General features: G+C 36.2%; 1 protein-coding gene across 4 annotated transcripts in view; it reads right to left on the reverse strand.

Annotated features, from left to right (window-relative positions):
- Positions 1 to 12: 12 nt before the first annotated feature.
- Positions 13 to 26,720, reverse strand: part of RTN4 (reticulon 4) — a 73,404-nt gene continuing 46,696 nt past the window's right edge. For all 4 annotated transcript variants that reach the window (XM_044263963.1, XM_044263964.1, XM_044263965.1 and 1 more), the window contains 6 exons: positions 16,277 to 16,484; positions 11,694 to 11,832; positions 2,151 to 2,220; positions 1,635 to 1,681; positions 1,368 to 1,426; positions 13 to 1,014 (listed from right to left, as the gene is read on the reverse strand). In XM_044263963.1, the coding sequence (XP_044119898.1) occupies positions 972 to 1,014; positions 1,368 to 1,426; positions 1,635 to 1,681; positions 2,151 to 2,220; positions 11,694 to 11,832; positions 16,277 to 16,484 (566 nt within the window). In that variant the 3' untranslated portion in view covers positions 13 to 971. The remainder of the gene's footprint in view (positions 1,015 to 1,367; positions 1,427 to 1,634; positions 1,682 to 2,150; positions 2,221 to 11,693; positions 11,833 to 16,276; positions 16,485 to 26,720) is intronic.

Raw genomic sequence — 26,720 nt, forward strand, 5'->3', positions numbered from 1 at the left:
TACCCAACATCCTTTAAGTCTATAAGCTTTATTGATACTTTGCTTTTACAGTTCACAAGGCATTCCACAGATTCAGTACAGCTTAAACCACAAATGTATAAATCTTCATTTTATAATTTTTTGCATAACAAGTTTTGATATTTGCAAACAACGTTTTTGGAAGCATTAGATTCAGTCCGGAGATTCCGAGTTTATCACAAAATGAACTACAGGAAGTCTGTGCGGTGAAGTTTACTATGTGCATGGCATTGCTTCATGTTGAAAACAGATGGTAGTGCTCCTAGAAATGGATTTTCTGTTTCTAGCTTATGTGCTTTGGAACTATACACATGTAACCGGGGACTCTCTGAGATACCGCGCACTGTGCGGCAGCCGGAGGGGAGGGCCTAAGCTTTGTGAAACACTATATATAGATATATATATAATCTATATTTACTTATATTGGCAATTAATATAACAGTAAAATTCACAATACACCTAGAACATACCAGGAAGGCAAGCCTTTTCACTCTTGCTTTAGTGGTATGATCTCGTCTAAACGTTTCATTTCAGAAAATCTGCATCAATCTACACAGACCATACACAGTGCACAAACTGTGAGAAGGATTATTTTTTTCAGCTCCACTTTCTCTGCGACCCCCTCCCCCCCCCAAAAAAAACAACAGCAAGACTACCTGCCACAGAGTGTAACATACAGCTTTCTCAGATCTTTTTTTAATTCACCAGTGCCTCAAATAGGAAAAACAAATATTACGGTTTAATTAATTCCATACATAGCAGCTTACAATACTTAAGATGATGAACACACGGCAGTCAAGACAGGTAATTTTTCCTCAGACACCGCATTGCTAAAAATAAAGATCTGTGAAGCTGCAATGTCAAGGTTTCCTTTCCTTCTTCCCTGACCCTCCCCCATGTAATCAAATGAATATCCCCTTTCAAACCCCTAGTGTTTATGATCTCTGGCTTTTTCATTCAGCTTTGCGTTTCAATCCAGGGATTTTTGCTTGGATTCTACAAGTGAAAAAGGTAGGAAAAAAGGTCAATGGAAATATTTTTAAGTATTTAACAGTGCTGCGCTTCAAGAACTACTTATATATTATAGTGCTCAGCTTCTACAAGGACTGTCAAACTGTAAGCTGTATTTTTGCCACCTTGCCTCCTGAATTAGACTTTAAAAAGCCTTAAATAAAACACAGAGCAAACACAGCAATGATCTGAACATAGACAAAAATCCTTTGGCAATGCTGCTGCACTTTTTAGTTATGATTAAGATTTGCTACTGACTAGGCCTATAAGATGAATTCTCCAAGTCCAGCACACTTTATTCTTAGTGGAAAAAAAAAAAGTGAATTTTAAATACTTACTTAGCCATAGCATCTTTAACACTCTTATTTGCAAGTCCTAGATAATGATCTATCTGCGCCTGCAAGAGAGGTGGAAAGGAGTTACTAGAAAATTAACATTGCTAAAGAATCTTATTAACCATTACTATATTCAGCAAATTAAAGGCTTAATAAAGGCTTCAGACACCACCTTTTTCATTTTTATAAGGCTTTGGAAACTGGTACTGATAGATTTGTTTAGGTAATACAGTAGGGCTTGAATTCCAAAATCTACAGTTAAGAAATTACCTGATGCCGTTCATAAATAACAGGAACGCTGAAGAGTGAAATTAGAGCTGAAAAAGAAAATACACAACCTTTAAAACAGAGTGGTATGATTTAGCGAAGAAAAACTGAAAAGCCATCTAACAGGCAGCGTTCCTAATGAATGGTTAAAGACCCAAGCTTCTCCTGGAGGCTCCTGCTGGTGGGGAGCCACACAAGAGGAATGGAGGCACGAACCATTCCTAGCTGGAAATCAAGTCCCACAGACCTTATAAAATACAGGTATCCCATGTTAGTCTAATTTAGGGCTGCACCATCAGGTGAGGCTAGCCCCCATCTGGTTTATCACTGTTGACTGAAGCATTCTTTAGGAATTAAAGTAGCAATTAAATATACAATATCAGTATCAGCAATTTATTTAAAGACCTCAAACATCTTCCCTACGATGTAAGCATTTTCTCCACCAAAGTGTCCCTAAGCTCCTGCACACAATCTTCCCTTATTGTGCAGCTTTTTGTTCAAATCGTGTTGTCAACTTACCCAAAATCAGTAGTGTCAGACCATTGAACAAGGCACCAACATAGGTAAATACCCACATCAATGCTGCAAACTGTAGGAAAATAACATTAGCCTGTTAAAAACAATTCACACAAAGCTGAAGCTTTCAAACAAAAGCATCCACCTAAATGCCAACCTGCCAGAAGCAAAAATCGTTGGAGACTTGGTAAAGTAATAGGCTATTTCACCTGTAACTCACCAGTCTCCATTTGAAATTTCAGAATCCTAATATAGATTTGATTCATTTTCTCTTGTTTTCCCTGAGACCAGATATGCCAGAGGCATACCTTACCTCTTCAGCTCTGCTATAGCATTTAGGTTTTAAATGGGAAGCCTGAAAAGGTATGAGAACTCACAATTAAGCCTGATTTTAAAGCACTAACAAGTATCTCAAGATCTACAGGAGATGAACAATTTGGACATTGAAATCTCAGCTGAACATGCAACAATGAGGCGGGGAATACTTATGATCAGAGACAAGGGGTTTCAGGTACCAGAGATACCACCTCTAATATTTTATTAAGGATCAGAGGCATTGTCTGCTCAGTGATCAATGTTTCAACAGTTAACCCTGGAAATGAGGATGCCTCAAAGTTGTATACCTGTTAATAAAACTGACCATTAATATTAGCCACTGCCTTCTGTATTTATTTAACGAACACCAATATAGTTACCATATTAGTGCCAGGCACTGTTTTAAATGCTTTACAAATACTAACTCATTTATTCCTCTTAACAACTTGGTGAGGTAGGCACTGGAATTACCACAGCAGACCCAGACCCCACCTGAAGTCCGCTTTCACTCTCCCCTCCAGAGGCAGGAAACTAACCAAACTCTCCTACTTCAGTAGTCATGGTCTTAAAAATCTATTTTTTAATCATCAAAGGAAGCAGGGAAAGGCTATTCTAAAAAGGGATTTCATTTTAACAAGTCCTTTATTTCCTCTGCATATCTTATTCATGAAGGGCTGGACAAGAACATTTCAGAGTTTTCTTCTGGTTCTAAAATTTGGTTGACCTCATACAGTACAGACTCGACCTGTTCGAAGCAGTTCTTGGAAGACTTAAAGTCAGTCTGGATTTTATTATTCTTAATCAGTAATTGCCTTGCTTTCTATTAAAGGCCTTCATGTGTCTGGCATTAGCTCTGCCCTAATTAGCAGGTGACAATACAGTGCCACCGTCTACACTGACTTAGGCACATACAACACGGTATAAATGAAGAAGAGCCTGGAGTGGAGTCAGTATCTCCATCTCCTAAAGCAGGGATCAGCAAATCTTTCCTATCAAAACAGTAAGATAACCATGTTTGGTTTTACGGGTCACAAATGGTCTCTCACATATCCTTGGAATGTTATCTCTGAAAATTTTTTTAATATTATCCTTCAAAAACTTTAAAAACCATTCTTAGCTCCCAGGCTATACCAAATAGGCCATGAGCCAGGCAGTAGTTTGCAGACCCTTGAACTACAGCATTTGTTCCTCCATATAGTCCTTCATTGAACAAAATCCGTCTACTGTGAGCAGAGTACCAAGCAGAACTTCAAACTCTACTAGGCACATTTACTGCAGGTTAGGAACACACTTTGGATTCCTCCACCACAACTGTCAGTTCTACAAATAGCAACCTCTCATTACCCCTACAACTGAAGGTAACTAATGTTAGAGTGACCAAATGTCAAGCACTCCTAACACCTGTCCCCTGAAAATCAAAAAATACTGCCCTGGTCTCAGCAACTGCCATGGTAGAAAGGCTGGACGCATGACTCCAGTTAGCAAGCCTCTTCCTTCTCAGAGTTTTACAGACTCCAACTGCAGAAGCTAATTAGAACTTCTGTGCTTCAGCCCATCGGCTAGAGAACATTTTCATGTTTTCATCCATCACCATCCACAAGTCTAAAGAGAAAAGCAACAACCTTCCACATTTTAGAGGAAATTGCTTTAGCAATAAGGATACCTTTGTCATGACAGATTTTAGATACACACACAAGCTAAACAGAAGCCCTAATTTGGTCATGAAGTCACCCACAAGGCCGAACTCCAAATTCACAAGCAGAGAAGCCCAAGACTTCACATCTAACCCATCTAACGGGCTCAAATGTCACTAGACTTGCCTCTTGGGGGACATTCTGCCTAAAAGCCACACTGCCCAAAGGCAAAGAAAGGAACAGAGGAAACACTACATGTGGGACTAGCCAGGTGCCATAAATGCATGAAGGAGCCTAAGGACTGAGGCAAAGAGACAGAAGTACTTCTCCCTCTCATGGAAGCACGTACAACCCAGCTCCACAGACTATTGCCGTGCAAGGATTCCAGGCCAATGCTGCCAAAATTTCTGATTTTAAGAGAGAAACCAGAAATTCACATTTTTATGTGTTATCACAGAATTTTTAAATACTGCAATCTGGAGAAAATTTAACACTTCAGGGACCCAAAACAAAAATGCTAGGTAAGGTTTTCTACAGAATACAGCATAAGAAGAGAAAGGAATGGTAGTTAAGGACATATACCTAGCAATTGCACAATTACTAGAACTATTATGTAATAAAAGCAACATTTTTTTTTTTTGCAAATATATTAGGTCACTGAATCTCATCACAATGCCATAAGTACTATTATTATCCCTATAGAAGAGCAAACCGAGACAAAAATTAAGCAAGCTGCCAGAGCAGAGGTCGCAGTGATCTCAGGTTCATCTGACTCCAGAATCTATCTGCTCTGCTGCAGGTAAGATCACCTATACAGAGAAACCATTATCGGTGGGAATTTCTCAGGAATGGGCATGCTATCATACACAGGCAAAGAATAGGCCCGTAAACACTTTAAAGAAACAAAACAGGCAACTTTCATTTTGGACCTACAAATTCTACGCCAATCCACGGCAACTTTCTGTGGCATTCCAGCCAGTGCATATAGGAACACGGAGATCAGAAACCACCTCTCTCTGGGCAGTATCGAGAGGAGGGAAAAGAACCAAAACACAATGAAGGTCTAATAAATACTCCCAAGAGAGCAAGTGCCATGTCTTATCGGCCTTCTGTCCGGGGGATAGGGAATCAAACTTGACTATGTATCAAATACCTCATTAAAAAGCTCTGTAGCTGTAGTGCCTGCGTGGCTCAGTGGATTAAAGCCTCTGCCTTTGGCTCAAGTCATGATCCCAGAGTCATGGGATCAAGCCCCGCATCGGGCTCTCTGCTCAGCAGGGAGCCTGCTTCCCTCTCTCTCTCTACCTACTGGCGATCTCTGTCAAATAAATAAATAAAATTTAAAAAAAGAAAGGCTCTGTAGCTTTTTATTAGATGATATCTCAACAACTGGGGGCAACATTTATAAGGAAATTGGAGTCTGGATGCGTAACAGAATTTCAGACATTACTCTGGCAATTCTGACATTTTCAAACTTTTCCTGCATTTTTAAACTGAAAAATCTTTGCTCTTTTTTGAAATCTTCAGCCTTATTCATTAGTATTGCTTTGATTGCCTACATTTTCCCTAGCCCATTTCCCTTCTAATTTTTCTGCAAACTGAAAAAAGCCAAAACTGTCAAAATTGTATGCTAATAACCACACAAGAGCCTAGGGGCTAGATTTTAATGTTCTTCTGGGTCAGCTATTTCTGGAGTTCAGACCTTTTTATGGCTCACTTTCAGATTTAAGATTTTATTCTGGAGCATTAAGATTGCCTGATGTGCAGGCAACTATCACTAGCAATTTTTTTTTAAACTTTATTTTCTTCTTTAAAGATTTTATTTATTTATTTCCTTATTTGAGAGAGTGAGCAAGCGCACAAACACAAGCGGCGGGGGGAGGGGGGCAGCAGAGGGAGAGGGAGAAACAGGCTTCCCACTGAGCAGGGAGCCTGATGTGGAACTTGATCTCAGGACCCTAAGATCATGACCTGAACCCAAGGCAGACAGATGCTTAACTAACTGAGCTACCCAGGCACCCCTCGCTAGCAATTTTCGTATAACTGTAACATGTATTTTCCCTGAAAGTCACAGAACTACACTCATACAGAATCCAGGCTTTATCACCCAAAGCTGTATTATAGAGAAATAAGAACCTCTATCTAAAACACTTGGTCTTGTTATCTGATAAATAAAATTACTAGATTTTTTTCCTTGAGATCTGAGGTTTCAAAAGGCAGGCTCCCTCTAATCAAACTTGGAGCCTTATTCAAGCAGCTCCAAAGCTCAGCCCTGCAGGGACTGTCATAGGCCTTTCTTTTCCAGTGGAGGTGGTGGTGAGTAGGAGGTGGGAGTAGGAGCTGGGGGGAAAAACTATAGCCTGGGCTTTATAGCTTAATGCCACAACTTTTAAGAATAGTCACTCTTCTGGCAGTATCCCCAGAAAAATTAAATCACAATTTTAGGAGAAGGGACCCCCTCCCCCACATCCTTCTCCCCCCCCCCCCCCCGCAGAGTTATCAGGTGGTTCTAGTATGCAGCCAAGACAGAGACAGCCAAGACACTGTTTTAAAATAAAGCCTATCAAAGATCCCCTACACAGAAGATCAATCACAGAAACAGAATTAAACATTAACTAAGGGTTAGTTTTCTGGTACTCATGGGTATTAGTTATAACAAGGTTAACAGATAACACTGGGTTAAAGTTATCCTGCCTCTTTCTGACCTCTCAGAGACTAATAAAGTATACCAGACTCTCCAAGAAAAGGCTATATACATGGATTTTGCAACTTAATTTTACTAGAGGACATTCCTCCTTTCCTTTCCTTCATTCTCCTGCCCACACCTGAGGTCTGGCACTCAGTGGAACAAAACCACTTCAAGAGAACCTTTAAAACAAATCCTGAGGATTGGCTAAAACATTTGGCTGACATGAAATTCACAGTAGTGTCTGAAATAAATTCTACTGAATGGAATTAGAAATACTGAGTGAAATAAGTCAAGCAGAGAGAGTCAATTATCATATGGTTTCGCTTATTTGTGGAGCATAACAAATAGCATGGAGGACAAGGGGCGTTAGAAAGGAGTAGGGAATTTGGGTAAATTGGAAGGGGAGGTGAACCATGAGAGACTATGGACTCTGAAAAACAGTCTGAGGGGTTTGAAGTGGCGGGGGGGTGGGAGGTTGGGGGTACCAGGTGGTGGGTATTATAGAGGGCACGGCTTGCATGGAGCACTGGGTGTGGTGAAAAAATAATGAATACTGTTTTTCTGAAAATAAATAAATTGGAAAAAAAAATACAAAAAAAAAAAAAAAAGAAAGAAAAAAGAAATACTTTGTCAGTGATTTTGCCCATAAAATTTCACTAAAATCCAATCCTTTGGGAAATGTATCATTGCTCCATCTGTGGACACGTGAAATCTTTTCCAGGGCTTAGAAGCTTGTAGTTAACTGCAAAGGAGCAAAACAAATGGAACTCTTATACAAGAATTTAAAAGGAGAAATCTGCAAAATATGTCTTATTCATCCAAGTCAACCACTAAAGGAGACTTAGGCCAGACAGTGATAACCGCTATATCACAACAGATCTTTTTCAGCAGGTCTGATGCCTCAGGAACCTTGGAGTTTGGTTATATATTTATTTTTTAAAATCACATTTAATTATGTGATTTTTTAAAGCCACTGTCAAAAAAATAAGTAATGAGCAAGAAAGTTTCACATGCTAAGAATAGTGACTCTAAAATTTTCACTTTCTGAGCAAGAAGGTTTCAAATAGAAGGAATGGTAACTGTGACACAGAATCTAGAAACGTAGCTTATATAAATGTGAGAGCATCAAATTTATGAAGATTGCAAGTTATAGAGAAACCGCTTTCAAATTTGTTTAAATGCTATTATTTTAAATATACCACAGAGCTGGATACCATGTGTATTTTCTACACTTAAAAACTTATGAGACTTCACTGCATTTTCTCTGAATTTAGGGTGGTATTCATTTTCCTAATGATGCATCGTATAAAATCAAAGTAATTCCAGCTAGAAGCTGGTTCCTGTAAGTTTTTAAAAACTCAGTGTTATTTAAGAAATTCATCTGGAAACTGGAGACAGCAAGTAGCAAACTTTGAACAGATTGAGTCTCTAAATATATGGAAATAAATCAGTCTAATATTAGGGCAAATCAATTACTTCTTTACATTGAAAAAGTGAAGAAAAAAAAAAGAACAAACTGAAAAAAACTTTGTTTTCCTTGCTTTAAGGAAAGATAATCTACCACTCTACTGGCTGTGGTGGCTAAAAGGCAAAAAGTAATAGAATCAGGAGGAAATCATTTTCTTTAAACACACACACACACACACACACACACCAAAACACTGAATATACAAAACTGTGGATGAATAAGAGTGGTAAATGCTTTCTATAGAAAGGTAATACTAAGTCATTTTTATAAAGAGTCAAAAGAGTGTTAAGATTTTTGTTAGCTTTTTTCAATGAGACATTTTACCCAAGTACCCTGTGTTTCTGTAATACCCTTATTCATTGGAAACATATGGAATCTATACTACCCACACACAATGACATTAAGATTTAATTTTAATTAAAGGGGTCAATTTTTTATTTGAATTTTAAATTTTAAAGGGGGGTCTAAAGGTAAAAAGAAAAAGTTTATTGACTTTGGAGGTACCCTAGGTACCCAGGACAGGAAACAAAAAAAGAAAAGGTCTAACTAAAGTCCCCAAGCAACAGAACAACCAGACCAGGTTATCAAGGAAGACTCTTTGTATATATTATCCAAATGTGCAACTGAATTACCAAGGGCTTCATACCATCACCTCTACACAGGGAGAAAAAGACATAGCCTGCCTTATTTTTTTGCTTCAACATATTTTTTGAGACTTAAATGCAAAGTTCCTTCTGTGTGTTAATATGCTGAAGAACCTGTTACATGCCTGAGCCCTGGGTTTGCCAAAAACACTACTTAAGAAAAGCATTCAAGTAAGTTTTCTTTTCAAAAGTACTGCTAATCCATAAGGAGACAAAGTAGTAAAATACAATTCTAATACAAGCCTTTTTTCCTCAATATTAAGAAAAAAATATTTCCAAAAAAATAAGAAAATTTCAAAAAAATAGAGTGTTTCAGGAAGTAAATCTGCCTCATGTGCCACATCTGTTACTCAAAAGTCACATATATAAAAGCCACTCAAGGCAAAAATTTATCAAATTCCGTTTTTCTCACTTCTGCTACTTTCATCATTAATAACATCTGCTTTAAAAAAAATCCCTGAGCATCTAAGGTAATTTTCAAAAGAAATTAAAAATTGAGATTTAAGAGCAAAATGAAATTCATCTTAGAGAAGCATTTTATCCATAAAATTTCCTCCTTTTTTTCAAGTATCTGTGCAAAACAGATTTAAAGGGTATTTATTTAGTATTTAATCATGCCTTCTCTAACATTTCCATGCTCCTCTAGCCTTTGCCAAGTATTTCCACACATAACTATGTACACAGAGGACTGTATATAGAGGATGATAAAATCTGAAAGAACAAAGTTTTCTTTTGAAAGACATGTAGAGACTAAAACTGGACACTAAACTAAACTAAAAGCTGGAAAAACTGGAACAAATCATTCCCAGATCAATTTGTTTTATTTTTAAACAGATTTCTTCAAGAACACCTCTTCTCTCAAGAAGAGTATTACAGACATACTGAGCTGCCTTCATTACACTGTGCAAACATGTAGTAGGACTTCTGCCTTGTATCTGTTGCAATTTTTATTGTCTATAAAAATAATGACTCTCTCCCTTTATCAAGCGCTTCATGATGATTTTGTTTGAGGTCTTCCCCAACCCAGCAATTTTTATTGCTAAATTCAGAGATGGCCCTTTGTTGTTTGAAGCTCTATCGCTATTTACTGTGTCTTCTCAATCAATTCCCACCCACAAACGCTTCGTCTTAAACTGTACTAGCACCTTCTTGATGATTTTTCACACATGGCCTATCCCAGCAGTCAAGCTATAACATAGCAAATATCAATTCAGTGAATAGGGACCGGGTTCGTCTAGCACCCATATGTACAAGGTTCTATTTCATTTACTCCAAAGTATTCTCATTTGTTCCCTTTGAAACTAACAAACCAAAACATCCCAAATAACATAGCTTTGATCATTTATTTACACACTGACATCAGATAATTTCAAAGCACTACTACAGGATGTCACTAAGTGCAAGCACTCTATACAAAAAAGATAAATTAAGTAATAAAAGGAAACTAAAACCTTTTCAAGATTTTACTTGTTTAAGAGAGAGAGCGTGTGCATGCAAGCATGAGGGCAGGCAGAGGGAGAGGAAGAAGCAGGCTCCCCACTAAGCAGGGAGCCTGATGAGGGGCTCAATCCCAGGACCCTGGGATCATAACCTGAGCCCAAGGCAGATGCTTAACTGACTGAGCTACACAGGAACCCCCTAAATTATTTTCCATCAATGTTATTTATAAGTAACTGAGAGTCTGGGTTGTAAGCTGAGAGAAGGATACAGCTGAAAATAATATCCACTTATTGGTTTATTAAGGCTAAAATGCTTGTTAAAAGCATTGAACATTTAAATGTATTCTGACCAGTTCAGAAATTGCTTCACAGAGTCTAAAGGCCCAATCATCATCATCATCCTAGAGGATATGCTAGGATATCCCTCTTTTGCATGATAAATTGCAAACTAGCACCTAGCTCTCCTGAAAGAAAAACTAAATATTACCATGGTACATTTCTACCCAGGTGTAGACTGGAAATAAGTCTGTCTTATGCAGAGTCACAGGCAATAACACAAAAAACACAAATGTTTTATGTCAAGAACTAAAGTCCCAGTGCTTGGAGCTCATGTTAGAAGTTGGTTTAGTATTTGCTTTGAATCAGTGAGCTTTGGGGAAATTTACTGGCAAGGTGAGACCCTAACAGCTGCTATATCAAGATTCAAAAACTGAAGAAAGACTTCCAATAATTACCAACTGAATATTAGTTGAGGTGTTTCCAAGTATTAAAGTTTTTCCAGAACAAACATTCCAAGAAAGAGTCTAAGATACAAAATAGCTTATGTGAGTATATAAATCAAACATAAGCCAAGAAATTAACTGCCAGACTCTAAAAGGGCAAACAAATTAAATCACATCTGATATCAACTCTATTAGGTAATCTTTATTCCTACAGTGAAAATTCCCTTTAATTTTCTCACTTTTTCTTTTTTGTTGCACTTTTTAAAATTTAGTTTTTAATTTTAATTCCAGTATAGTTAGCATACAGTATTACATTAGTTTCAGGTGTACAATACAGTTTCAACAATTCTATATATTACTCAATGCTCATCATGATAAGTATATAATCTTCTCACTTCTAATCTTTGTGATCTCCAAAAGTATGAATTTATAACTTATTTTCCTTTAGAAAGGAATAGTACTTTCCTCCATTTTAAATATTTGATGGGATTTTGATTTCTGACTTCTAAGTTTACAGTAGTTCGATTTCACTACATCTCTGTCACTTCCTTTCCTATAGAAAAGTAGAATTTTTCACTCCATTCATTTGATATTAAATTCTGGGTATATAAAAAATGAAAAGCAAATAAACTTACCTTCAGAGAATCAACTAAATCATCAACTAAAAAGAGGCGTCTGAGTTCCTTTATCGTGCAGTTCACATGACCAAGAGCAGAATTACTGTATTTCTGAACCAACTCCTCAGATATGGCGACTTCAGATTCCAAATATGCCCTGGAAAACGAAATACATCTTAACTGTCCCTGGTCACAGTGATTGTCCCTGGATGTCTCTCATTCAGCAATTATGTATCTATAAAAGAAGTCATTAATATTTTACTATAAAAACCTACTATTTCCTAATTAGGTACAATGTAAAAATTCACCAACCCATGCATATTTCACTGACATGCACAGGGTCAGCTGATGAACACAGAAAAAAATCCTTCAAAGTCAGACTGATCTGGGCGTGACTCTTAAGCTCTGTCACTTAACTTGTCTATGTAACTTTGCAAAGTTACTGTCGTGAGGATTCAGTGAGTTCAGCGCTTCTACAGGCAGACGCAGAGGAGCACTCAACAAATGGTAGTTACTACTATGGGTTTGGGTTTTTTCTTCAAGCTGACTTTATGCTGTCTCATTAGATCTTCCTAACAAAGATCCCATTCCCCAAATACTATACTCTCTCAGCCTAACTTTTCAGGGGAAACTGCCCAATATGTCAAGGCCCAGATTGTGAAATGGTTGCCAAAAGTATGATGCTAACGGTAGTAAAACCTAATAGTTATTGTCCATGAAGATGCCTTAATCTATACTAAGAGAGGTGGAATCGTCCTATTTAAGAAAACAACTGAAATGAAGAAGTCATTTGCAGGAATGCAAGGAACTGCTTCATTGCTATTGTTCAAAGAAGCCATTTTATCTTGGTGGAGTAGAACCAACTCAGAAATACTAAGCACTCTTTCCTATCGTTGGACGTAGCTCCTTAAAACCCAGTCCCTCTTCATCATTCCCCAACGTCGGTGGACGCTCGTTTACTCATACTGGAAAGAACAGTCCTCTTGTAAGTCCCTGTCCCATAGCTGACTTCTGTAATATGCCCCAAATATGTCTCTTTGTTTTTACTCACTGTGCTGTCTCTCTAGTATAAGTGTACATTATTTAAAAACTGGAATGTTCTGTCTCCAAACCAATGGCTAATCTGTCTTCATCCTAATCCACTCCTTCAGCCAATGCCAAATTCATTTTATTTAAGCTATCCTAGATAGTGCTACTTAGACTGAACTCAGGTAGGAGTCAGAAGACCTGCTACTATCTCTGTGTAACCTTGCAAAGTCATTTGACTTCTCAGGCTCATGGTTCCCACTCCCTAAAATTAGAGAAACAGACCTTCTTAAATCTCTTGCGGCTCAAACATTCTGTGATTCTAAGGTTCCAACTTTTCAACCAGAGCCCTAGTCAATCTTTCCAACCTGTTTTCTCACCACTCACTATGCTGGCAGGCAAATATGAGCCATTCATCAAACATTTTTTAATCTTACTGCCTTTGTTCATCATACTGTTTTCCTGATCCACAATGCTCTCTTCTCATACCTAGTAATAGCATATCTACTCAGTTAGCCCATCTCAAATCCTACCCACACATGAAGCCTCTTTGGCTCTTTCTTCCCTAAGACCCTCTTATCCAATTCTAATAATGCTTTCTTTTGTAGTATTATTATAGCACTGACCATATCCAGCCCTGGAATATGGACATGTATGTATTTGTTTATTTTTCCTGTGAAAGTGTAAACTTTTAGTTAAAGACCAGGAATATATCCTTCCTATGATGGCACAGCACTCAGATGATTATTATTGATTAACCAGCACATATCAAGTTGTTATTATCAAGTTAAAAATGATCAAAGAGTCACATCTACCCTTAAATCAGCAATAGTTTATTTGTGCAGCTTTGAGAAACAGAACAAGCTGAAGTAACTTTAAGTTGGTATTCCGTTTCTTTGTACCACTGCTTTTGTTCCTGCTGAAGACAAGATGCGAGGCCAGCAGGCACAAAGCTGGCACTCTCTCCATCAAGGAAATCCTGGGGATATTCACATTCATTCAATGGGCATGTATGTGTTATTAATGCAAGGCAAGCACTGCCATCACGCTTTTCCAGTGACCGGAGGTATTACACACAGACTGTACGGTACTACCATTAGTGTGGTACTTGGAAAAACTGTCCAACAGGATTTAACTGGCATGTCGGCTGAATTCAGGACTGTAAAAAAAGGCCTCTGAATGAAGAATAAAGTGTTTCTTAAGAAATAAGAATTAAGAAAATCACTAGATCTTTTTTCCCCCAAATCCTCTTTAAAATAAAAGATGTCTAAAATTTATGGTGTAGATAATTTAGAAGTTTTGGCTTGACAATATTTTTAAATATTTCAATTTATCTAATTAAAAATCATATTCCTCTATTATTTTTGGCATGCTACAGCTCTGCCATTTTGAAGTTGCAATCTCAAGTTACTGAACTTTAAGTATGTTTCCCTCTTTTGGAATGGAATAATACCATCTGTCTCGCTGAGTTATTATGAAAATTAAGTATGTACATAAAAGGCCAAAGACATATCAGCATTCACAAAAGCTGGTCTCTTCCCCAAATCTATATAGCATCATTACTTCATCAATATGAAGAGAGAACTAGAGCAAGACAAGCAAAATAATTTAGTAGATCTCTTCTTGTAAAGTCTGAAAATCAGTTTATGTTTACCCATTAATATCAACTAGATAATGTTCTTGGTAATTACACACTCATTCATGCCCACATAGATACCTGCCTTACCAAAAGAAAAAAAAAATGATGTCTATATACAAACAATTAGAACAATTAGAGAATATCTCAAAGCCATACTTAGTGCAATAGGAAATGAACCCTCAGATCATCTGGACCCAGTGTTAAGGAAACCTTCAAAATTTACATCTTGAAATCAGAACTAAATAAGAAGTGTAATAGATTAGTTCATCTGAGAAGCTAAAAGGCAGTATGAATGGAAATAAAACCCTAGAAGGGGTGAATGAGAGACAAGATAAAGATATTTGGACTTGATCTTGTAGTGAACAGGAAGCCCAAATACCTAAAAATATAATTAAAAGTATTATCTGAGGAAAAGCGGATACCACGTATAAAAGTTGAAGTAAACCAAGGTAACCAGAACCCCAAGTGAACAAGTAGACAAACTTTTTCTGTAAAGAGTGAGGAGTTAAATATTTTAGGCTTTGAAGTCCATACATAGTCTCTGTCACAACTGTTTAACTCTGCTATTACAACATGATGAAAACAGCTAAATGACTGAGTATGCCTGTGTTCTAAAAAAATTTATTTACAAAAGCAGGAAGCAGAGTGAATTTGGTCCCTGGCTTTATGGGCTTGCGCTCTTCACTGAGGAAGCAGGAGAAAACAATACAACTTAGTTATCTTCTTTACCCGAGATGGAAATAAAGACATCAAAATTGGGAGCCTGAAAATGGGGACAGTAGTGGTGTTACTGATAGAAACTGACAAGTTTGAGAAAACAAAACAAAACAAAAAACAAAAAAAAACATTCATTTACAGACATGGTTAAGTTAGTTGTTGTCAGGGGCTGGGTGGGAAAGAACTACCAGTGGGTAGAAAATTTCTTTTTTAAAAATTTTGAGAAAATCTGGAGTTAGATGGTTATGACTATACAATTCTGAGAACATACTAAAAACCACTGAATTTTGTAATACATGAATCGCATTTCAATTTTTTAAACTGGGGGGAAATACATGCTGGGTCTGAAGTTAGGGCAGAAGACCCAAACGAAGGTATGTCCCATTACCAATCAGATACATGATGTGAGCATGTACTCATAAAAGTCAGGGCAGAAGATGATAGTTTGGAGACAAGGAGTAGCTCATCAAAGGATAACAAGAGGATACAAAAGTATGCCTTAGGGAATAAGAACAGAAAACTAGACAGAGAAGGAAGGGCAAGAGGACACATAGGCATGACAAGATACCATCACAGAAAAACATGCACATGCTAGTGGTAAGAAAGGTATTTCAAATATCAGCACGAAAAGGAAGCAATAAAGAAAACAGAACTTTCACCAATCCTAACCATGTTAAAAAGATATAGTTCCCATTAAAGTAAAATTAGATAATCAAATACCTAGTTCTAATAAATATTACTGGCACATAGTAAAGTTAGGCTAATGACACACAAATCCAGTATTTTCCCTATGAGCCCATGAAATGACTTTTAATCTCAAAAATCTCAAAAGCAGATGCTTTTGGTATGGCCTTTTAGCAATAATCTACAATTATCTTTAAGCAGTAAAAAATGCATGCCTGTAACTCTACAGAATGAAGTCTTTTTTTTTTTTTTTTAAATTTTTTTTTTTTAAAGATTTTTTTTTTTTTTTTTTTTTAATTTGAGAGAGAGAGACAGTGAGAGAGAGAATGAGCGAGGAGAAGGTCAGAGAGCGAAGCAGACTCCCCATGGAGCTGGGAGCCTGATGTGGGACTCGATCCCGGGACTCCAGGATCACGCCCTGAGCCGGAGGCAGTCGTCCAACCAACTGCGCCACCCAGGCGTCCCAGAATGAAGTCTTAATACTAATCCTGTTTATAGTGTTGCCAAGGTGTGCCTTGTTTTCCAGACATCTCACCTGAATGGGTGGCCTTCATCTGATTTCTGGATAGCTTGGATCACACCCTTATATATCCTAAAGCTGATAGTCACAGAGAGCAGGGCCAAGACAATGTAGGCAGTTACGCTCACAATGCTGAATACTGTCAGTGAAAGCAGCAGGAATAAGCTGGCACCAAACACTACTCCAGTCTTCTTAATGTCTCTCCAGTAGAGGAGGTCAACAACTAAAAATTAAAGAAGAAGAAATCTGAAATTAGAACATTATTTTATCCATTTGAATTTGGCACATTTATACTTGCTCCACCTACAAAAACAAAAAGATCTCTAAAAGCAAAACCAAAACCTAAATTGTTAGAGAAAGATTAACTTTGTAAGCTGCACTTTAAACCCATTCGAAGTAGAAATGAGAATCATACCTCCATCTATTTACCATTAATTTTCCTCATGCAAATCTGTTTCCTTCCTGTCCAAATCACTCTTGCTATTACAAGATCATTCAATCTCTCAAGCCCAGTATAGCAGACTTCTAATCCAATACAAGTTTTTAAAAATATCATCTTGAGGGCTTTCAACTTTGTTCATTGCATAATATAAATACAAATAACGGAAAAAAATCTTAACACACTTACTAAAATGATACCAATGATGTAAAAATATATTTATTTGCAGAAAAATCACTAATTCAAGAAGTTAATAAAACTATGAAAAACTACACATAGGAGTTCTATGACTCTGCTTTTAAGAGATCTCTTTGAGAAACATAATGAAACGGTAACCTAACCTGGCTATTATCATTAAAACAAAAATTGCCTACAACACCAAAGACAAAGGAAAACATGCTTTAGAATACCTGAAAAGCTATTTCTCTTGAGAGCAGATAAATACAATGCCATAAAAATGTAGATGTCAAATAAAAAAAGAAAAACTCAATGTGTTACACTGTTATATAATGTTTATTAATAGTAAGGAGTCAGACAAAGGCAAACTTAGCAAATTTGTTCTTGGCCTACGGTCACAGAGCCACAGTGGGGATCAAATAACCATAGGCCTGCGGTCTTAAAGTCAGGTTATGTACAACACACAAAGATTTCTGCAGTGTGCCAGAGGGTTCCTGAATTCACAGGCTAAACATAATTTGTCTCTCTCTGGACTGTGAACAACTAGGGGATGGGGGGGTGTTTAATATTCTTATAGTAACATAAGTATGGGCATATTCTTGAGTACAGTCTTAAATACCTGTTAATTTTTAAGATAAAGAAGGTAAAAAAAACACATTTCCAAAGGCTGCTTTGGTTCTCTAAAGTATGTGATTTTCTTTTACCATTAGGGGTACTTCTGTGGGGGAAAACTATGTATGTGAAATGTAAAATGTTAGCTGTCATTATGAAGCCCTCAATTCCTGTTAGTATTTATCATGAGTGCTAATTAAGACATTTTAAATCTAGTCACAGTGTCTGAAACATAGCAGGGGATCAACATTTATTATGTTTAGGAAACACTCTGTTATCCTCTGACTTGATTTAAATGCTATTAATTTAACATTGTATGATTTACAGCTTTGTGTTCAACCTTTGATTTTAATTCTTTATTCACATTTTCTCCCACCTCAAGCTTGTTCCAACCCTGCCTAAAACATCTACCTTAGTTTTGTTCTATTCAACTAGTTTCTACTATTATACAAATATAGTAGCACAACTGAGAAATAACCAGAACTTGAAGCAGTGTATCTATGGCTATAAAAATGACATCATAAATAATGTCATACTGAATAAAGAGACAGCAAGCGATGCTAATAGATTTGTGACATTCAGCAAACATTTATTGAACTGATACTGTTCATGGAACTCAACCTAGTAGAATTAATTAAAAACCTGAAAATAGGGATGTGGACTTTTCTTTAAGACCCTGTCCAACTCTAAAACACTACAATTCTAGGAAGACAGTAAGACACATAAAAACGATGACAAAAAAATTATAAAATCACTGCTGCACCATCATTACAATTGAGAAAAAGAAAAAAATGGGGGACATTTTAAAGACTGTGAAAAAGACAGAAGTTGAGCTGGGTCCTAAAGAATGGGTAGATCTAGAAAATGTAAAGATGTAGGTCTCATAAGTCTCTGCTAGCAATGGTTCTCATGATTGATGTAGTTTTGTTTTCTTAAACAGGGTACCTGGGAGCGTGGGGGAGGCAATGATGAAGACTGCTCTTAGTAACATAATTTTTCTCTGTGGGCTCCCCTGTGCCCCGAACAAAGCACTTAGATTTTGGTGTTGGATCACCTACACTCAACAACTCGCTCCATAACTTACCAACTATGTGACCTCAAGCAAGTCACCAAATCTCTCTGTACCTCAGCTTCTGTATCTATAGAATGTGTACACAATAGGAATGATCCTAATGAGATATTGTGACGATTCAGAGAGAAGATGAATTAACAAAATTTTTCATTAATAAGATAGTGAATATATAGTACACAGCATTTAACAAATTCTTAATAAATGTCCAGGCTCTTATTTATTGTTATTATTATGAACACCATCACAATCACCATTACCATTCTTATTAAGGTATTAAATATAAAGAAAAAGAAAAGAAAGTTTCAACCTCATGATTAACCTGCAAGTTAATAAATCATATTGCTATTATAATCATGTTGCTTTAGAAGCCACATGGAAAAGGATTTTCAAACTTATCTAAGATTTCACTAACAGAACAAAAGGCTGATAACCTAGAAGAATCAGCAAGTAAAATACACCTCAAATTTTTACATGAACGAAATGCTGCCTTATAAAAATGTATGGTTCTCAAAGTGCTCCAAAACATTTATTAACCTTCAAAATCACTATTGGTAATAAGTTAAAATAAATGCAGCTATCTTCACTATTCTTTACCATCATTAAAAATCCTTCAGTAAGACCTGATTATAAAAGAAATGACTTCAGGCTTGAGATATACAACATAAAAATGACTATCCTAAGAGTTACTGTCTGGACAGTTTTAATGACTTGATAAGAATTATTTATAATTGGTGTATGATTTCTATATAGCTATGGTAGAAGAAATTACCAGTGGCTGGGATTCAAGAGACCCAGACTAGTACTGTCTCTGCAACTGTACAACTCTGGATGAGGCTCCCAGCTTCTCTGGACCTTAGTTTTATCATCAGTAACCAGGGCATTAAATAAATAATTTTTCTTTCACCTTCAGAAATGAACATACAGTCACTACAAAGATACACAATCAGCCCTGCATTCAAATTCCCAATCAGTGGATCTGTAGTAATGAGATTTTATTGCTGTATTATCTGTGCCAAGGATAAATTTTAAAATCTCCTTCCTTTTTAATTCTAGATTTTTTTGAGGGGAGAAAGACTTAGTCTTTCTAATGTCTGAGTCTAAGTCATACCAGTGTCTAAGTCATGTCAGTCATAATATAACAATTATTATAATGTCTAAGTCATACCAGTCTTCTGAAATGAACCTTACTAAAAAAGGCTTTCTTTAACTGTCAAACATTAGTAAAACTTTAGGGAAACAAGATCTCATATTCCTATAATTTTTCAAGCAATTACAAACTATATCATTATGGCCACAGTATGCTAGAAGTTTAAAAAAAAAAAAAAAAAAAAGACTGAGAAGCTACACACTTTTAAGCCGGACAGATGTTTCAGAAATCTTTTCCAGGTTGCTGATCTATAGTTTCCACACCTCCCTTTATTTCCTGAGCCAATATTTATCAGGCACTTACACTGTGCCAAGTACTATTTATAGACTACATAACATTATCTCTTTCAGTTATTAAAACCCTAAGAGGCCAGCTTTCAGACAAGAAAGTGAGAACCAGCTCTTCTATGACTGGACTCAGATCACTTAATTAGTAAGTGACAGAGCATGGATTTCGACACAGCTTCTTATTGATAAAACTCGTATGCCCCATGTATAATGTCAAACTAAGATTCAGCACATTAATATGCTTAATAAGTGTCACACATTTGCATGCATAATGAATAGGCAGTGTTGGCAGGTAATCACCATATGTGAGATGAATCCCAAAGGCCAAGAAAGTCAAGGTAAAACTAACAAGAAGGTTAATGAATGAGACACAAATTTTAATGTGACTACTTAACCCACAGTTAAATCCACAAAGGAAGAAAGAACTCTATTCCAATACAACTGAAGCTTTTTTCCCATAGATGAAAACTATAATTATTTAGACTGTGAAAAAAATCTTTTAAAAGCCATGTGAATCTAATTAAGTAAAATTAGAAAATATCTCCATGCAAAAGAACACTATGCAGCCAGCAAGGATAGTGATGTAGATCTCTATTACCCAAGAAACATGTCCATATTGATAAATAAAAACAAAATGTTACAAAAAGATTCATATAGTAAAATTTTAAAACCTTAGATAACCATGAAGTCTGAAAGGATATCTAGTAAACACAATTTGTACTGTAGTATTAGGGTAATAGATGAGTTTAACTTGCTTCTTTATTTCTTTCTATGCCATGTGAAATTGCCTCTCGCCCTCCCTTGTGGCAAACATGAATTCTTATACTTTTATTATTATTATACTTTTATTATACTTAAAAAAAAATTCACCCCTCTCCATTCCTGTTCATTACTGTTAAAGAACCTTATGAGTGTGGTTTTCCCAATAGGTTTTCCTATGGGGAGGAGAATATAATGTATGCTAGCTTAATAAATATTTAGATCCAGGTGATAGTTAAAATTTTAACAGTATATAACCAAGTTGGTAACTCTGGTGCTTTGGGTTGGACCAGCTCAATTTCCCCGAAGTTGATGATATAGGAATATCCATGTAAAAAGTCCAGTAGTATTCAGTGATTACAGCCTAAAATAAATTTAACTGCATGAGGATACAGTAAACCCAAACCTAATACTTTCTTTCCTCCTATCATATGATTCCTAAGAATTAAGGTCTTTTCAATAAACGGAAGAGCTCAGAAAATCCTAAATGTAAACTACACATATTACATAAACATATGCAAAAGCTATATAGGAATACTCAAAACAGGTATCTTCAAAGCCTTGTTGAAACACGCCATATGGGGCGCCTGGGTGGCTCAGTGGGTTGGAGCCTCTGCCTTCAGCTCAGGTCATGATCTCAGAGTCCTGGGATCCAGCCCCACGTGGGGCTCTCTGTTCAGCAAGGAGCCTGCTTCCTCCTCTCTCTCTGCCTGCCTCTCTGCCTACTTGTGATCTCTGTCAAATAAATAAATAACATCTTTAAAAAAAAAAAAAGAAAGAAAGAAAGACGCCATAGAAAGGCTCTGGTAGAGCCACAGAACTTAAAGCCCTGAGGAGGAATAAGGGGAACAAGAGCCACGAGAGACAAGACAACTAGGTAATGGAAGTCATACATAAGACAAAATTATTGTATGCCAGAACAGGAAGGTCTGAGAGGCAATCTACATTTACCAAAGTCACTGTGCAAAATATAGAAGGATTTCAGTATTCTTGTGTAAAGAAATTTAAAAGATTGTTAATGAAGCTGTAAGGATCAAAAAATACTACATTATAAAAATATTAGCAAACACAGTTGCCACCTTAATTGATAGTCTCCAGTATTTTTGTCTCTCAGATTCCTTAAATTGATTTTAATGAAGAAATTCTGGAAGATTCCAGAATTGTTAATTCTCAATCAGAGGGGAGTAGTTATTAACTTTTAACAAAATGCTGAGAAATATATTCAAATGCTATTGCTTCTAATATTCATCAAGAGACTTTATATCCATTATTAATTTAGATGTTTAATCCTGCTACCAAAATCAGGCAAAGACATGGCAAGAAAACTACAAACCAATATCCCTTATTAATATAGACACAAAATACTAGCAAACTGGATACAGCAACACATAAAAAGCATTATACACCATGGCCAAGTGGTATTTATCTTAGAAATGCAAAGTTGGGGCGCCTGGGTGGCTCAGTTGGTTAAGTGACTGCCTTCAGCTCAGGTCATGATCCTGGAGTCCCGGGATCGAGTCCCATATCATCTCCCAGCTCCATGGGGAGTCTGCTTCTCCCTCTGACCTTCTCCACTCTCGTGCTCTCTCTCACTCTCTCTCAAGTAAATAAAAATAAAATCTTTAAGAAATGCAAAGTTGGCTCAACATATGAAAACCATTCAATATAGCACACCATATTAACAGAATTAAGGTCAAAAACTGCATGAGCATCATAATAGTTACAGAAAAAGGATCTGACAAAAATCCAACACCCCTTCATTACAAAAACTCTCAACAAACTAGTAACAGAAAGAATGTCTTCAGCCAGATGAAGGGTATACAAAAAACCCACAGCTAACATCATACTTAATGGTGAAAGACTGAAAGCTTTCCGCTTAAGACCAGGAACAAGACTGAGATACCCACTCTTTCCACTAATCAACACTGTCCTGGAGGTATGAGGTAGAGCAATTTTAAGACAAGAAAAAGAAATAAAAGACATCCTGACTATAATAACCTATCTCTCTTTGCAGATGACATGATCTTATATATATAAAATTCCAAGGAATCCACAAAACAGTTACTAGAATAAACACGTCCAGAAAGGATGCAGGACAGAAGATTAAATTAATATATAAAAATTAACTATTTCTATAAAAGCAATTATTAATCTGAAAATGAATTAATAGCTTCACTTACAATAACATCAAAAAGAATACTTAAAAACAAAGTGAAAAAACCCCCAAGACTTAGAAACTAAAAGCCACAAAATATTGTTGAAAGAAATTAAAGAAGACTTAAATAAATGGAAAAGACATCTCATGTTTATGGATTAGAAGGCATTATTATTAAGATGGTAATACTCCTCAAACTGGTCTAGGTACAATACAATCGCTATCAAAAGCCTACCTGCTGTTAATAGAAATTGACAAGCCAATTGTAGACTGTACTGAAAAACACAAAGTATCCAGAATAGCCGAAACAATCTTGAAAAGAATCACAAGCATGGAGAATTCACACTTCCTTTTTCCAAAACCTACAAAGCTACAGTAATCAAGTCAATGTGGTAGTTGCACCATGATGGACAACAGATCAATGGATCAATGGAATAAAATTAAGAGTACAGAAATAAACACATTCACAGTCAGCTGATTTCAACAAGAGTGTCAAGACAATTCAGTGGGAGAAATTTTTCACAAATGGTGCTGGACCAAGGGTATATATGCAGTATATAACTGAAAAAAAAAAAAAAAAAGTTGTTGGACTCCTATCTTCCACCATACACAAAAACTAACTCAAAATGAATCACAGACCTGAAAAGCTTAAACTATAAAACACTTAGAAGAAAAAAAACAGGTGCACATCTTCATGACTTTAGATCAGGCAGTAGTTTCTTTGATATGACACCACAAGCACATCCAGTAAGAGAAAAAGATTAGACCTCATCAAAAATGAAAAATTTTTTGCTTCAAAAAACACTAAGAAGAAACATTAAGAAATGTTAAATAGTTAATGTTTAAAAATGTTAAAAAACATTAAGAAAACATGGGCGCCTGGGTGGCTCAGTGGGTTGAGCCTCTGCCTTCAGCTCAGGTCATGATCTCAGGGTCCTGGGATGGAGCCTTGCATCAGGCTCTCTGCTCAGCAGGGAGCCTGCTTCCTCTTCTCTCTCTGCCTGCCTCTCTGCCTACTTGTGATCTCTCTCTGTGTGTCAAATAAATAAATAAAATCTTTAAAAAAAAATTAAGACAGCCCACGGAATGGGAGAAAATATTCACAAATCAAACATCTGATAAGGGACTTGCATTCACAGTATATAAAAAACACTTAACAACAATAAAACACAAATAAGGTAATTAAAAATGGGCAAAGGATTTGAATAGACATTTCTTCAAAGAATGTATACAAATGACCAATAAGCAATGAAAAGATGCTCATCATCATTAGTTATTAGAGAAATATAAACCAAAACAATAATCAGATAACACTTCAGACCCACTAGAATGGCTAATATTAAAAAGATGGACAACAACAAGTGTCGGCAGGAAGTGAAAAGATTAGGACCCTGTTACACTGCTGACGGAAATACAAAATTCAGCCACTGTGAAAAACAGTATGGCAATTCCTCAGAAAGTTAACAGAGATTTATCACACAACACAGCAATTCTACTCTTAGGAATTTCTAGCCAAAAGACTAGAAAACCTGTGTTCATACAAAAACTTATGTTCATAGCTGCATTATCCATAACAACCAAAAAAGAGGAAACAACCACAATTCAAAAGTTGATGAATGGATAAACAAAATACAGTTTATCCATTCCATACAATGAAATATTACTGGTCCATAAAAAGGAATGAACTACCGATACATGCTACAACATGGATAAACCTTGAAAACATGACGTTAAATGAAAGAAGCCAGACACAAAAGATCACACATTGTATGATCCTCCCTATATGTGATGTCTAAGAATAGGTGACTCTACAAGAGACAGAAAATAGATTAGTGGTTGTCACGGTCTGAGAGGAGTAGAGATGAGGAGTGATTGCTAATGGGTATGGGGTTTCGGGGGGGGGATGGATAAAAATGTCCTGGAATTAGATAATGATGATGGTAGCATAATTTTATGAATATACTAAAAATCAATGAATTATGCACCTAAAAAAAATTAAAAGTAAACTAAAAATAATTTTTGTTTTAACATGTTTCTCTATTAGGTTGTAAACCCCACAAGAGGCATGTTGCCTTATTATCTACCATATCCCCAGATAAACTTTCAATAAATATTACTGACTGCTTAGAATGAATGCATACTTTATGCCAGTTTGAGGCATGTACTAATTCTTATTCAAAAACATTTTCTGTTTTGTATTTCACATTAGTTTTATCTAAACTATTTTCAGATATCTACACTTACTCAGTAACAAACAGCAATGCAAACAGTATCATTTTACAGGATTTTATACCTTCTTACTACACCCTGAAGAACTGATGACTGCCTTTCATCTTCATACTCCCCTTACCAGCTTCATTAATATTTGCTGCATTGTCTGAACAGTGGCCAGATTATTCTTAGGAAGAGAAACACTTAAATTCAAAACTATACTATTTTTAAATGAAAATAAAGGATATCCTGAAATAAGAAATACAGGGTCACTATAATGCTGACTTAAGATTTTTTTGTAATTATTAGTTCTGTTTATGAATAAAGAGTTTAATGGCCTCTTTATTCTTGAGATAACAAAATTAACACAAAGGGCTTGTATAAGAAAAGCTTGGGGCGCCTGGGTGGCTCAGTGGGTTAAGCCTCTGCCTTCAGCTCAGGTCATGATCTCAGGGTCCTGGGATCGAGTCCCGCATCAGGCTCTCTGCTCAGCGGGGAGCCTGCTTCCCCTCTCTGCCTACTTGTGACCTATCTCTCTCTCTCTCTGTCAAATAAATAAAATCTTAAAAAAAAAAAAAAAAGGTAAAAGAAAAGCTTATTAACGTTTCATGGTTCCTCAAGTCTCCTATACTGAAAAATAAAGTGTTACTCATGCAAGGTAACCTACTGTAGCTTTAACTTTAGTCTTTTACAATATATTCATGAAATATCCTTTTAAATATCTGAGGTTAATTTAATAGTGCCTGTCCTTCCATAACTGTGGGAAATGCTTATGGACTACTGTAATAAAATATTGCTGACCCATTTAAATAAATTCTGGTTATTTAGAAAAAAAATGATTTACTCCCTGCAGTGGTACCCACTTTTCTTTCCAAAATAAAAATCTGAAAATTTTTTATTTTGTGTTTTGTGCAGTGCTAAGAGCAGTAGCATCCTTACCAAACTAAATTTATTTTAAAAATAACTCTGTACACTACAATCTTTTCTTCAAAATAAAAACCTCTGACCCAATATAGAGTAAAAAGAGTTGCCTACACTTGGTAATCATAAAATGTCATCTGTCATAACTAAAAATAGTGCTACCATGCATGCCTTACATACAAAAGTCATCCAATTACATTTTGCCTCAAATCAAATTCTTACTGAAGCTCTTCCTTGAATAGCCTGAGTTGGGTTTCAGTTTCAAAATCTTTTGTCTAGGGGGTTAAAAAAGTTGAACTAGCAGGTCCTAAAACTACTGACAGGAGAATAACGGCTTCCTAAGCAGAAGTAAATATTAAGTTTTCTTTAATAAAGACAGGCAGTTAAATGGGAAATTAATAAACAAGGATATATTAGAACGATAATAAAATGTTATTTTTTCACAACCATAGTCTTTAAATAAGTAATTACATATTTATTAGGAATCATAATCCTTAAATTCCTCTCAACTGCCAGGGAAAGTGACTAGAACTCAGAGTTGATCATTTAGCCCTACATAGTAAGCTTTTACATCCACCCAGGAAGCACTCCCCACACTAATAAATGACAAGTGGAAGCTCCAGAAAAAGATGTGTGCAAAGTGGGAACTTAACTCTTTCAGCAGAAACAGTTAAGAGGC

The sequence above is a fragment of the Neovison vison genome, chromosome 8 (genome assembly GCF_020171115.1).
Source record: "Neovison vison isolate M4711 chromosome 8, ASM_NN_V1, whole genome shotgun sequence".
Classification (NCBI taxonomy): Eukaryota; Metazoa; Chordata; class Mammalia; order Carnivora; family Mustelidae; genus Neogale; species Neogale vison.